Below are 15116 nucleotides of genomic sequence, written 5' to 3' on the forward strand. Positions count from 1 at the left end.
ACAAGAGTTACAGTATGTGCAGACGGAGAGTACTTTTAGTTAACACATGAGCTGTAGAATTTCAGACATACTGAAGCCTATTTACTGTAAATGTCTCTGTAAATACGGTATTAAAGTACTCAAGTCTTATGGCATGTTCCATTATTTTAGTAATGATATGATATCTTAAAAGAGTGTTGTTGCACAAATGGAAGAAAGATGCTCCTTACACGCCCTTTACATAGAAACACAGGGACAAATGTATCACCAAGGGGCTTTGTTAAACAAGAGACAGTTTGATTTCCGTGCCATGAGCAGTACCTTTGAGTATAATCTCTTGTTCTGTCACGGTTTAACATAGTTCTTTTTCATGCTGATCTTCGTATCTGATTTAATGGGAAAGCTAACTAGAGATTTATCCACAAATCAGTTAAAATGTCAATAATCTGACCAGAAGACAACTCTGGACACACAAGGTACTGTATATATATATAAATTGTTATAACTGAATTATAGGATAATGGTTATATTTGGGGGTATATATGTGTTCTGTTGTCACAAAAGATCTAAAATAGATATAGAATAACTAAAAAAAAACTTTATATAATGAAATATATTCTAACAGCAGTGGGCTGTACACCACGTTTTCTTAAAACTTAAATATTTATATAGAAATAGAAAACTGAGTTGCAGTGAATGCGGGAGTAACCATTTACACTCACTGAAAGAAAAAAGAAAACAAAAAATTGTTGCCTGCGTATTGAAGTCGGTGAGTGTGGATCTATTTGCCTTTCTTCAGGTCACGCAGGAAAGCTCTTCTCTGAGGGGTCATCCTTGACAAGCTTATTTATTTCCTCTCCTTGTTGCTGCTTTTTAAATAATTATTTTCTGACCTGCTGAGCGGCGCTGTCTGGCAAGCACACAAGCGAAGAAGATAAGGAGTGGCAGGGGCCGATTTCCTCGAGCAGACTTCAATAATAAGGAAGGGCAGCTCTGCCCATCAAAGTGTAACTTAAGGCTATCTTGTGTGTTTTGCTTCCCCAGAGACTTGTGTTTAACAATCTCATAGGTCTGCTGGATGATCCTACTGTCTGGCCCAAATTTGCTCACTTGTTCTTCGCTGACTGGCTGTTGCTGAGCCGTCCTTTCCATTGTGGTGTGAGATCTTAATAAACCACGCAAGCCTGCCTTCATTTGGCTTATTTTCTGCAGGTGCCTTTTCAGGACGCTATTGCCTTTATACTGTGGCATGGGTGGAAATGTGTGTTTTAGTTGGAAAAAATAAGAAATGTTTACACTGATCCTGGGAACCAAACATCTGCCAATTTAGCGTGTAAGCTGGTGTCCAGCGATCATTGCCAGCCCATGCGAAGACTTCTTATTTCATTTGCATTAGTTCAGGGCTTCTGGGGCTTCAATTGCTTGATTGAGCTGCAGAACAAAGCCAAATTTGTGCTGGGTTAGATTTGCTCAGCTGGATCTGGAAGAGTTGATGTAGCTGCTTGAGAAATCTATCCTTTGTTACAGTAAATGACAATCAAGGACTGGGGCAGCATGTGTACAGTATGTGGCTGCATGCTAACATTTCCTTACTGAAAAAAGAAATTATCCAGACACCAATCTAATATCTGGAGCATTTGAGTGTTGATAGGAGAGCAGCCATGTGAGCTAAGTTATTAAGCAATTTACAGGATTAAGTGGCTCTGTTGAAAGTTTAATGAAATCAGTATAAATTAGTCATTGTATAATCTACCAATTTAATATCATTTTCCACAGTCAGCAATTTGGTGCTGAAACCTCTGCTTAATCCAACTGTCAGAGGTCTTTGATTAATTTGACTTTAAAATTACTTTATTTTACAACAGTAAAACTGGGGCTATTGTGCACAGACGTTTCTTTGTTTAGTGAAGCTTTAAAAACATGAAAAGTTTTGAGTCTTTAGTGATTTTCCTCAGAAATCAGAAGAACTCTTAAGGACTAAAGTTTGCTTTTGTAACATTTTCAGTCATCTAGCGCTGTTTGTTTTTTTACCGTTTTATAATTTCAAATACTTGGGTTCCAGAAAACGTTGCATCACTGTTACAACACACTCTTTAATGGAGTTTGTAACAAAAAGTTGAGGAGGGATGAGAACAGCCAAGTTCCATCAGCCTCAGCGGTCAGTAGTTTGCAATCATTCCTGATGATATTTCTTTACTTAAAACATTATAATTTATAAACGTTAATGCCCTTCTCTCCCTCACATGTGTCGTGCATGGACTGTGGACTGTGCTTCAACTCTGCCTTCCCCGACCGTTTTCACTGCTGCTGTTTTTTTCCCACTTTGCAATGGATATTCTATTTGCTGCTCTGATGAATAGTTTTTTTTCATTTTTTCATTTCACTATCTCTGATTCTTGATAGGTTTGACCACATTTAATTGTTTCTTTCCGCCTTCCTGACATTTATGTTTTTCACAAAAGGAAATTTTGTCCCATCTGGGTCACCTTAACTCAACTATGCCATGCAGATTATACCCCACGCAAGATCTTTTATTTCACAGCTTCTCAAAATTAAATCAATCAGCATGATCCTTCCACCACTATACCACTCTTTGACACTCCATTCAAATTAAATAGTAGAACTTCAGTTGTTTGGTTTTCTTTCTTATAATGAGTCTTGCCTGTAAAAACCTCTTTGCCATACTCCCTTCCATAATCTTAGGAGGATGTTATTGAGGCCCTTGATGCAGCTGTTGTCTAATTGTTGCTGCTCACAGGTCATTTCAATAGTATAGCCAAGTCTCTTGCTCACTTCAAATTTCAAAAGTTCAAGAACTAAGCCCTGGATGCCAATCAGGATCCCTGCCCAATCCCCCCTTATTCAGATCTCTTATTCTTCTGATTCACCCTTTCCATCACTACCTCCAGCTGGATCAAAATACCCCACATCACCTGGAAATGTTTAAATCTTCTAATGTAAAAAAATAATTTTTTTATATTATCTTATCCTTCATCTCCTATTGTATTCAATTGTAAAAGATATCAAGATCAGGTAATAAACAATTGTCTATCTACACTAGTCCTTAAGATTCCCTACTCCATTATCTCCAGCTTTACATCTCTCCGTATGAAGTTCTCACAAAGTCTGGATTTGCTGCCAAGCTATTCCCTGGCCGTTCCTTCCAGATCAAAGCTGCCTCCTCAGTAGCTCATCAATGCATTTCTGACTATTTTATTCAGCAGCTCAGCCACTGGTCACCAGAGGCCTACTGGTTCACTCTCGTAAACCAATACTTGATACCCTTAATCAAGCACTACTCCAACTTTCTAACAGCTGAAACATCACTGAACACTTGTCTTTTCTTCTCTAATTCTGCATTGGTGGTCTGGGGTTCTGCTTGGCTCTTCGTGGGTTTCCTATCCTCCTTGTCCAGTGGCCAGGAGGTCAGCACTCAGCCAGATGAGTTAAGCCAAATTGCATTGTGACTAAAACACTTCATTAGCCTCTCAATACTTTTAATTCCTGGGTGTTATTCCTAGTGAAATTAATTTGGCCTCAACAAAGTAATTGGCAGATATCACACATTTTACATCATCAGCAGACTGTTGCACCTTAATACCTACATGGTCTTCAAGATACTTCCCTGTTTCAGGGCCAGTGTGACATGATGAGCTTTGCTAGATATGTTTGCCTGTGCTGCAGGTGATAATGTTCCCGTGTTCATTTCTGTATGACTGAAGCCATTTTATCATCAGTGCCACAGAATGGCCGAATACTATTTCATAACAATAAACAAATGAGAAAGAGGGAAAATGAAATGGACCATTACATGTCCATAGGGGCATCAACATTTATTTGATGCACAAAATCTGCAACCTTTTAAAAATGAAGGTAAGTTAATGTGGGCAGCCCCACATTTTCACGCGAGTATTATTTGTCTGATGTAATGTGTCAAATATGGTGTATTGTGTTTCATTCATTAACATTCATTCATTTTCTAGATGACTGGAAATCTTCAAAGCTGAAATGAAACACATATGGAGCGTAAAGAGAAGGGATTGGCTCTTTCCCACTTGACGTGCCTGAAAAGATTTTGCTTAGATCTCCCATTTAACTTTCCCACCTGGACATTCCTGTGAAAGTCTAGTCTTGCTGGAATCGGGCAGAAGGCAACACATGCCCTGTAACTCAGTAACCCACAGCCATCTTTCCTCTTTTGGATCAGCGCGGAAACCTGCGATCCCCTTTAAGGCTGAGTCAGCCTCCCAAATGGCTAGCCCTGAAAGTCTGAGTTATGACTGGGAGATTGATTTGCTCGTGCTGTAAAAGCATGTTTTGCCTGTTTTGTAAACGGCTTGTCAGGTCAGGCTTCAATGTTACAAAAGCAGGTGACTTTCACTTACTTTAAACAATACACTTTGCCCTATATTTAGGAGTTCATATTACATTTCTTAGCATGTATCTTTGTCAGTTGACTGCACTAGTTTTCAGTGATACATTAACTTTCTGAAAGGCATGTTGATGGTGATGTTGACTGCCCTAGAGAAAGCAGGATTGTACTGTAAGTAGTCTATTTATTCATATTCAGTATTAAAAGGAATTTTCAAAATTAAGGCCCCGTTTCAACACTAACAAGTATCAGGTTAAATGTTTAATTGAAACTGAATCCTTTGACAACATTGTCCTCAGTGTCACTCATTCATTACATGCCCAAATACTTTAAGAGATTTGGTGCTGATTTCTTTCTTTCATCACAGATAGACTGTGTCAGAGTCTGAGTCCAGTTAATATGTGATGGCCATCTCCAGCTTAACTTTTCCTGTACAACAAGAGCTTAAAGGTCACAGTCTGACAGAACCTGAAATTGGCTCAACAGAAATTGCAAGAATGTGGCCTTTGTTATTAAAAATAAATACAGAATTATAACGAGGTCTTTCTTTTTTTTATGAGAGCTAATATAAAATAAATTAGTTTCCAACAGATGAACCATTTGATGAGTATTTAGATAAGCAATGAACAATTAAGGCAGACTTTCACTCATTAACCAGTTTGTTCAAATTCTTCTGCCTTCTCTATATTTGAAATTTCCTAATTTCATTAAAACCATTATACATATTTTTGGTGAAATGGGTTGTTGTATTTTTTAACTTTTTATTTAATATTATTTGTATTAGTAAAAACATAGCAGAGCAGCCGTAATGTAATATAAAGGCAAAACCTAAACAGGGGTTTAGATAACCCAGTAGTAATGGTCTGATGTTGTTAATCTATGATGTTGTTAATATATCATTATACCTTTTACCAGATTTTACCTATTTGACACGACTGATTACCTGTTGCCCATTTCTAAAAGCAATCTAGCCCCAGACAAATTGCAGTACTTCAAATAGTTACAAACATTATGCAAAAGTAAAAAGTAGGTTAAAACGTTTTTTACCGGATCTAATCATGACGTAAGAATTTGCCAGGCTGTGGGTCTTCTGAAGATGCCTTCTCACATTTAGTTGCTGGAGGTAATCTGGGAATGGCGCCTTCCTTGAAGATGGACACAAGCTCACAAATGCTTCGTTCAAAATACCTGCAGCAGCTTATTTGATGTCCTTTGTAACAGTCTACACTTGGCCTCATCTTCAGTTCACGAGCATCTGTAGTTAAGCTTATTGTGTTTGTCCACGTACTGTACTTCACACTTGCTGTACACTTACATACGCAGGAACAACAATATAATGGTATAATCATTTTCAGAATTTCACAAATATGATTTAGTTGTGCCCCAACCGCTGGGATCCTTCAAGAAGCAGCTGCGCTACATTTTTGAGTCACTTAGCTACTGATCTACCAAATGAACAAGATGAGGTGAATGGCCTCCTGTCAGGAAGAAAAAATGCTACAAAAAAATGCCACAGGAAATAACATAATACATGTCACTTTTGCCAGATTTATGGCATGTAATAGAACAAGTAGAAAATGTGAGGCATTTATGTGCAGAAAGGGTTGTGGGAGTGTGAAACAAGCTTTTAACTGGGATTATTTAAAAAACAAATGCTGGGTTAGATCCTTGTATTAATTAGCTACCAAACAGCCTAGATGGGCCACATGGCCTCTGAGGTTCTAATGTGTTCTGTAAATAATGTGTTCTGTAAAGGAGCTGGTACTGTCATATAGGTAACACAGTGCATTCTGGGCAATGTATTAAATCAATTACAGCTCTTTATTAAAGTACTATATACTGCACTATGCTACAGAACCACACCATTATTTTTTTTACATTGCACACAAAGGGTTCACAGCAATATTTCATGTTCACAGTTCAGTACTTAAGAAGATTATTTCATATGGAGCAGAACATGAGGCTAAAACAAAGAGGTTTTATTGTTTTTGATTTACTTGAAAAATAAATGCTTTGGGCTGTATCGACGTCATGGCTTCTACTCTGATACCAGGAGTTTCTCATTTTTTATCGAAGGTCAGATGCTGTTGTTTTCTGAAAAAAAGGTTGTTTTGTAACTGTAGATTCTTGTAGTTCCAGGAAAAGTAGATGATTGTTCTCTTTCACAGTAAAACGTTCTTCCAAAACCCTGGGAAGACTGAAAATTTTGTTTCTAATTATGGATGTTTAAATGGACAATGCTATGTTCCCAGTGTTAGTCTTGCTTTTAGTAGAAATCTCATGTATTACTGGAATGCAAATTAGAGTTGAGTCGTTTATGACTTTTAGACATTAACGTATTAATTGTACATTTTTGCATATTGCACATTGTAAGATTTGCATAAATCCCCTATGTCCTCATTTATATAATTGTATTTACTTCTGCCCTCAGCGGGAATTCAAGACTCAGCCTTGACACTGGGTTAATACAAATACTGTACAACACTAAGCTCAGAGCACCGAACAATAATAAAGAACTGCACCTTGTTCCCTGTCCTTGCGCATCAACACATATTAATGCAGAAGTCTGTTTAGGTTTCTAAATTAATATTAGAAAATAAGAAAAGTCCACCACTTTTGGAAGTGTTCATTTTCACAGTGTAATTCTCATTTCACCACTCTGACTACTCTGTAGCACAGCAGTAATGAACTGGTTCATTACTACAACCTGATACATTCAATGCTTGTTTAATAGAAGCTTTAGCAATAGACTTAGACTTCCAGACCACAGCATACAAACACTGACAAACAAAAATACAGAGTGTGGGTATATAAAACATTACTGCACTTTGCTAAAAGTCCTACGTTTTTGCTTTCACAACATACAGGAGCTTTGTAGTCCTAAAGGAACAACTCCTTGACATGTCCAGTAGGTGACAATGGTCAATCGTGAGTCCCACAGAACTAACAGAATTAACGTGTATAAAACACTACAACATACACAGTGATCCAGGAACAGGTCCTGTGAGAACCAGCACAGATGAGATGCATGGGTCATGCGAGGGTCATGCAATTCCAGTTCCTGGAAATAGGTCACACAGTATTTTGTGAACCCTGACAGCTCACCTTGTGCAACCCCAGCACAGACCAAGACAAAAGCCAGATCTCTCCGTGGTCAAAGTAATCCAAATTTTTAATTTATCAAGCAGGAAGGTTGCAGATTCCAGTGTTCCAGGATTTCTGCGTGTGCCATGTTGTTAAATACAAATTTAACATCTTATAAATACCACAAAGCATTTCGCGACTAAAAAAAAACCAACACAAAACAGTTATTTTTGTTTCCTCAATCTCTTTCCCAGCAGGAGTCATACATGTTTTATGTGTAACCTTTAATGTCTGGATGTGCAATTCACAGTAATTTAAATTAAAAAGTTATACATTAAAAGAAACAAACATTGCAATAAACAGGGACTAGAATACACATTTTATTAAATTATGACAAGACCGGTGGTTTTGAGAGTGAAAGAAATGCCTGTTACAAGGCTGGAACATGGCAGTGTGGAGTTTCTATACTCTCCCCGTGTTCTGGTGGGTTTCCTCCCATAGTCCTAAGACATACTGGTAGGTTAACTGGCTTCTGGGAGAACTGGCCCTGGAGGGCTGTGTGTGTGGAGTGTGAATATTCACCCCATATTCCACCTGGTGCTCCAGTTTCCTCCCACAGTCCAAAGACAAGCTGTGTGTGTCTGTTTGTACCCCGAGAACAACTGGCATCCCAACCAGGGTGGATCCTGCCTTCTGCCTGTTGCTTACCAGGATAGGCTCCAGCTCCCCCATGACCCCGGATGGGATAAAGCGCTTAGAAAATGGATGGATGGATGTCACAGGGCTGTGATGCCCCATTCCTTTTGGGCATGCTCACTGGAAATCTACATGTACCATAGTTTCATTGTTAAGGACTGACTAAAGAATCCCTGTCAATTCCTGCCAAAAAAATAACACCCACGTCACACGTCTGTAGAACTTAAGTTAAACTTAAGTTTTTGAGAAAGCAGATACAAAAAAGATAGATTTCCTATCTACTGGATAAGTAAATGGTACTCCAGATGTCTCAACGTTTACAAAGAGACACATGCCTGAGAAGCAGGATAATGAAGTAATGTTAGACTTTCATTAATCCTGCTGCTTGGTCCTGTGATTTGCTCTTGATCTCCTCATGATTGCACTGGTACATCTCTGAGACACAGCACAACAGAGCATGTCGACGGTTTGGTCTTCAAAGACACCTTGACAGAGCATTTGCCTTTGACACTGTGAAGATCTTCAATATTCGGTTTCCATGTCCCTCCCCTGCCATGTGGGAAGAGATGACATGTTGTTACAGGGAGAAATGAAAGAACTATCACACTTGCCTGTTTACATTTTAAATTGTCTGTTATGTGACTGGCATCACAAAAAATGTAGCCAGAGCAGATGCTATGGGCACAAGACACTGAGGGGGATGAAGTTAAATTGCTTAATAACTTTCAACTCCGTTTACCTATTTCATAGTGCCACCTGCTGGTCACAACAGCACTGTGCAGTTTAATACATCATATTTCTTTTGTACTCGTAATCAACAAAAACAAAGCCTCTGTTTCCACATCCCAATGAATTAGAATTAGTGTTTTCCCAAAGAACATGATTTAAATATCAGCGGATAAGACTTCAAGATTTTAGATAAGTACAATTGTAAAAATCTCACATTTCAGCAACGGTTATCCTTCATAAAAGGTTTTGAATTCATTTCTATTAAACACAGGTGTAGTTCCCTCGACGGTTTTACAAAGAAGGTGCATCGACATCACAGCCAGCACGCTTCTCCACCATCTTGGATGTCATTACTTGGTAAAAACGTTTTCTTTACATCTTTACTTTTTGATTTTTCCAAAAGTGGATAGTTCACACTTAGTCAGAGACTGGTGAAAAACAAATACCATACAGAAAAAGGCATTGCTGTAGCTTTGATAAAAGTAGACATCAGTAATGATTCTTAGGCACTAAATCCTATCTATCAGTTATCCTGGGTGACTAAACATGTGCTTATATTAGTGTTTTATCAGTAACAACTGGCTTCTGTCCTCTATGTCATTGTTATATATACAGTAGATAGTGGTTCATATATCTGGTGGTTACAGATGTCACCCTTGCTCATAACTGTGGAAACAGAAAACTGTACTAACAGGGTTCTCTGTGTGTACAGTGATAGGCTGCCATTTTGTATTAAATGCAAAAATACATCCCTGATGGCTTCATACACAACATGTTCCACTACTATAGCTGGTTTGACAGACTAAAGTAAAAGTTTTTTTGCACCTATGTGAGATGATACAACCGCTCTGAAAAACAGGTGATTTTTTTTCTTTAACAGGAATTGACAAATTCCATTCTGCAATCACTTTATTTTACAAGCTAATGTAGTGAAGCTATTGATTTTCCCTGCAAAAGGAGCACACATTTTACATGCAGGCTAAATCAATACACAGATTGTTCAAAATAGATATTTATTATTTTTTGTCTGGATTATGTCTTTCGGTTGTTCAATATTAAATGCAGGAAAGATGAATGTCCAAAACCATCCCTCTGTCAAAAGATGTTAATGAAAAGACTTCAAAACCTAATATGGAACTGCACAGGTGCGTAGGCAGTGGCTGATTTCAATCCTTTTCACTCTTCAGGCTGCTCCGATAACTTCCCTAACTTTGCTTCAAAGCGCTTTCGGCTGTAGTCTAAAATGGATATCCCCTGCTTTTTAAAGTCGTACCCAGCCTTCTCCAGTTCCCTGAGCCGGCTCCTCACCGTCTCAGTACTGAAATCCAACACCCGTGGCTTTTCCAATATCTGCTCGATATCCACCCCTCCCTCCAGGAGGCAGTCTATTTTGTTCTTCAGGTTCTCAGGAGAGATGTACAGGGCTGGAGGGTACAAGATGATGAAGTTCTTGACCTTCTCCTGGCAGCAGCCGAGCGACCTCAGCTTCTGCTCGGCCCTCCGGAAGTTCCTCTTGATGTACTCGCTGGAGAGGTCCAGGATGTCGGCGCCGTGGCCCTGGAGCAGACGCAGCAGCTCCGCGTTGCTCAGCCTCAGAGCGCCCTGCAGGAACTCGACGTTGGTCTTGACCCGCTTGGTGCTGCGGATCAGGATGTACACGTTCCGGGAGATGATCCGCTTGATGAACTGCTCCGGGTCGGTGCCGCCCAGGCTGACGCAGATGTCCTGCAGCAGCTCCACCATCTGCCGGTTGAGCTCGGCACTGTTGGAAAAGGTGCGGGGGGCGGTGGTGAGGAGCCGGTGGAGGTCCTTGGAGGTCAAGCCCAGGGACCACAGGAAGGCGATGTTCTTCTCCAGGTTGGCGTTGTCGCTGGAGCGGAAGAAGGACTCAGGCGAGCGCTCCACAATCTTCACGATCTCGTCGTCCCTCTTGAAGACATTCCTCCAGAGCCTCCAGCGCTCTTCCAGGTGCTGGTGGGAGCGAGTGATGGCGCGGGGGTAGCGGGAGATGATGCTGGCCACCACCTCCCTGCTCGCCCCTTTGGCTTGCAGAAAGCGGGCAAGGCCCTGCTCGTTAGTGATCACTTTCCGAAGGACGCCTGGTTGCCGTCTCCTCGCCATTTTAATGTCCACGCCTAGAACGGTCAAGTTCTCCACTAGCACCTCATTCTCCTTGCCTGGGCTGACCTGGTCGACCTTAGATGTTGAACTGCGCAGCGAGGAAAGCCATGGTGCCAGCTGTCGAGAGACACAGAGACCCAGCACAGCTCGCCCCGCAGTGCAGTGCAGCATGCCTGTGATGCTGGACAGCACCATCTCACACCTCAAAGGCGTCATGCAATATTCAGGAGCCTGGAGGGGAGAATGGAAAGGAAAGTTAGTGTTCTGCATGATCGTTGCTATTTATTTATAACACTAAAACATTCAAATGGACTTACAACTGCTCTGTAACAAGGCTGGTGATTTTAATGCAGATTTTATTTCACTTTCACTGATGTTGCTTTTTTGGATTATGCAAATTCATAATTATAATGCAATAATGTTAATGCTTAGAAGAATAAAGCCCTTCTTAAACAAGCGTTGCAGGCACCGTTCAAATATCTTAATCACAGATTAGGAAATATGTAGGTCAGTTTTAGAATATGAAAGGGCAGAAGTTAGAGGTCTTAATACATTACTTGTAAACTAGTGTGTGAAGTGCTGTCCCCGGGACACACGCAACATACTAAACGATCTTTCCCCTCACACGCTCCGAAACAGCCCTGGCTGGGACTGAAGAACTGTTCATTGTGAGGCACATTAGCACATGCTGCAGCTTGAGTTTACTGTTTACCTTGATGGAAACCTTATTTGCTCTGCTTAAATATTTAACCAACCGATTTGCATAACATATTCAGGGAGGTCTAATGCTAATCTTGAGAAGCACAACAAAAGACTTCAGCCTCCCTGATTCACTACCCTAAATCTCTAAATAGATCCCATTCTATATATTAAAGCTCAGAGCAAGTGAATCACTGCCATGTTTTATCACAGTACCTAGATAGAAACAAACACAGGTATTATATATAAACACATTTTTGAAAATATGGGCTAACCGTTGTGACAATGACAAGATGTAGAAATTCAATGAACAAGCCTCCATTTTTAATTACACTATGTGTCACATTAGGTCACTAATGCACTAATAGCACAATACTACAGTATGTATCCTAAAAAAATAGGAGTATGAATCTTCACAGGGATAGAATAATTCCATCAGCCCGTTTTGGGATTTTGCTGAAGATTAAAAATAAACTGCCCTTATTAGCTGGCACTCAGAGGCAGCAGTGTTAAGCACTGGCTAGGATTAGATTTATAGCTGGAAGGTTGCAGGTTCAGTTCTGGGGATGAGCATGGCTGTCGTACCCTTGCGCAAGGTACAATAACTTACTAATTACAAATAAATTAGTCAATATTTTTCCTTGAGTGTGATCAAACTCTTTATTATATATTACACGAAGAAACATGACAAAGCACATACTAGCTTGCCTGCACACAAATCTGTATCTTACACAGTAGGTACTGTATGTGTTATCAGCTAAAGCAGGGGGCTGTGCTATTCCTTCTTAGCCTGCAGGTACAGTAGTATCTATACTTTACCACTGGGCATTGGAGTCATTGCTGAACCAGGTGTGTGCACCAGCAGACAGCAAGGCTTGTATTTCCCAGCTAGGGCTGCCCTGGCCTTTGGTGTACTGAGGAATTAGACCTAAAACACACTAATAATCCCCCCACAATCCCTCCTGTCCTCGATTCACACTGAGCTCGGGTATGCATTTTCTGCAGAGATGATGGGTGATGACAGGTAAGCCAGCAGCAGTCTAACTCCATATTAGAGAATAACCTGCGACCAACAGCAGGGGTAACATTTTGGTTGAGAAAAAAAACTTTTATTGGGCATATAAGATCTGAACAAACTGAACACTCTTCTCGTCCTTTCAAAATTCCTGGAGTAAAATACAGACAACCTACACTGACAGGCTGAAGGAACCTTTATAGTTTTTTAACAGAAAAGTTAGCAAGTGCAACTGATACCACTAGAGAAAAGCCTCAAAGACAAGGCCAACGTCTACCCGGATGTTTTCAGAATAAACAGTGCAAGACGAATCAGAGGTCACAAGTAGCAGCTACATGGAAGTGCATTTAAAAACCAAGAACAGGAGTCACATCGTTACCCAAAGGGCTGCGGGAGTGCGGTTATACATTCTTAATAAACATTTTCGAAATACATAGCAGTAAAATCAAAGTTGATATTACCAAAAATACTACATTATTTATTTTTACAAATGACAAAAACATTATCTATCTGTAATCTTAATTATCTGAATGAAATTTAGATTATCTAAATGTAACCTTAATTTAACAAATAAAGGTAATTTCTTGTTTTCATGAAAACTGATCTTGGAACTATCGGCTCATTCGATGTTTAAACCCCCCCCAAAACATTAACGATTATTAGCAGTAACAGATGTGTTTTCATGCATTAAAAATCGTTTGAAGTTTAATATAAACAAAATGTTATCATTGAGAATGAGAATCCAGCATTCTGGTACAAAGGTTAAGGTCGTAAGCAATGGGATTTCGCGTAAGCAGACCTACGATCCAAACATCTAAAGGATATGTAAGTAAAGTACTTTTAAAGGTAATAATTGTGAACAGGACACATCGGCAAAGGGTATAATTGATGATACCAATGGCCGTGACGTCAGAGACTTTCATCGCTCGTGCTGCAGTCTCCCAATTTGTCGTGTTTCATGTTCCATTATCTTATAATACTGACCCGTTTATTCTTGGAAGTGTAAAATCAAATGCAAATAAAATATACTAGAAAACGTGCTAATTTATATATGCAACACGTCAGTAACACAAGCCTTTTGGGTAAAGTACTGCCGCAGCTTGCACTGCCACTAGTGTACATCTCCTTTTTCAGCAGGGCGTTTGTTTTTAATTAATATATTAACCCATAAACAGCACAATAACTCGATATTACTATTGTCCCAAGCAAGGCTAACTGGTATGCGAGGTTATACTAAGTTACACATTTCAATTCTGTTGCTACGCAACAAAACACCTGCTTTCATTGAAAATCACACCATCCCACCCTTCAACGTCTTCCCTTACCTTTTTCACAGGTCATTTCCGCTGTTTGTAACAGAACTAGCTAGGCAAGAGAAGTGTAACAGCGGCTCTTGAGTTATTTCTGATTGAACGGATTTGCTGGCGCCCTCTGCAGTCCTGAAGGGATCGTATTTCTGCTACGGAGTCGGAATGACCTGTAACCACTAGATGGCATCAACTGGTCGCCCAGAATCGGGGATACTCCTGACATGGAGCATGTTAATTATTGCTTTAATAACATTATCCTTAATATAAATATTGAGTCACGTATTCTAGCATACAGTAAGTGTTGCAATTACATTTAGAAAATAAACTAGAAGAGACGGAGTACATGTCTCCACACCATGTTTTTAAAAGATCAAAAAATGTTTTTTTGGTTTTTTTAGATTTGTACAGTAGCAGTGCGAAAAGGAAATGTTTCTGTCTGTATGCCATCGAAATGCTGCCCAGTAAAAGCGTACTTTTAAATATTTTCAATGCCTCACATGAACACGTTTTTCATTGTTCTTTCTCCATGGACAGCAGTAATTTAAGTTGTAATTACTGTTATTGTAGTACAGGTCTTCTGTCTAAGGTGACTAAGGATTGCTCGGCCACAGACCTCCCCTAAAGCATAAACAACACTGGTAATGTAGCTGCTATTGTCATGTTGGACGGTGGGCTCCATTTAACTCACTGCTGTCTGTTTCCCCAGGGCCAGAAGGAACAGAACCCTTCCTGCAGCCATGTCTTAGGTCCGCTGTCATCCCAAACGTCACTGCAGGGCAGAGCTAAGACGTACAGTCCTCATTGTTCACAGATATCTTTCTTCGCACAGAATGGCATTTTTAAAGACTAAGCAAACACTGGTTGTTATGTACCTCCAGAACAATTAATTAAATGTCACAGCACCATCACACAGAGTCAAATGACACAGCAGAAACCTGTTTTTGGTGGCACAGAGAGGTGACCTGTCTGCCTGCAAGCCCCTTCATTAGAGTGTATGGATTATATCATATCAAGCTATAGTACAGTTCCACAACAAACCAAGGAAAATAAGACTAACTCATTTAGAAAAATCTCAGGAATAGTATTAACCACAGTCACTTCATCATGTCAC

General features: G+C 39.8%; 1 protein-coding gene across 2 annotated transcripts; it reads right to left on the minus strand.

The window, feature by feature from the left end:
• Positions 1-9756: 9756 nt before the first annotated feature.
• Positions 9757-14099, minus strand: mterf1 (mitochondrial transcription termination factor 1). Of its 2 annotated transcripts, none has more exons than XM_088929064.1 (2): positions 14021-14099; positions 9757-11212 (listed from the first exon to the last, which is right to left on the minus strand). In XM_088929064.1, exon 2 carries the CDS (start codon positions 11195-11197, stop codon positions 10037-10039), a length of 1161 nt encoding a protein of 386 aa, XP_088785190.1. In that variant the 5' UTR covers positions 11198-11212; positions 14021-14099; the 3' UTR covers positions 9757-10036. The 2 variants fall into 2 exon arrangements, with proteins under 2 accessions (XP_088785190.1, XP_088785191.1); XM_088929065.1 differs by lacking the exon at positions 14021-14099 and adding an exon at positions 13971-14008.
• Positions 14100-15116: the final 1017 nt, after the last annotated feature.

The sequence above is a fragment of the Atractosteus spatula genome, chromosome 12, assembly GCF_055471065.1.
Source record: "Atractosteus spatula isolate fAtrSpa1 chromosome 12, fAtrSpa1.hap1, whole genome shotgun sequence".
Classification (NCBI taxonomy): domain Eukaryota; kingdom Metazoa; phylum Chordata; class Actinopteri; order Semionotiformes; family Lepisosteidae; genus Atractosteus; species Atractosteus spatula.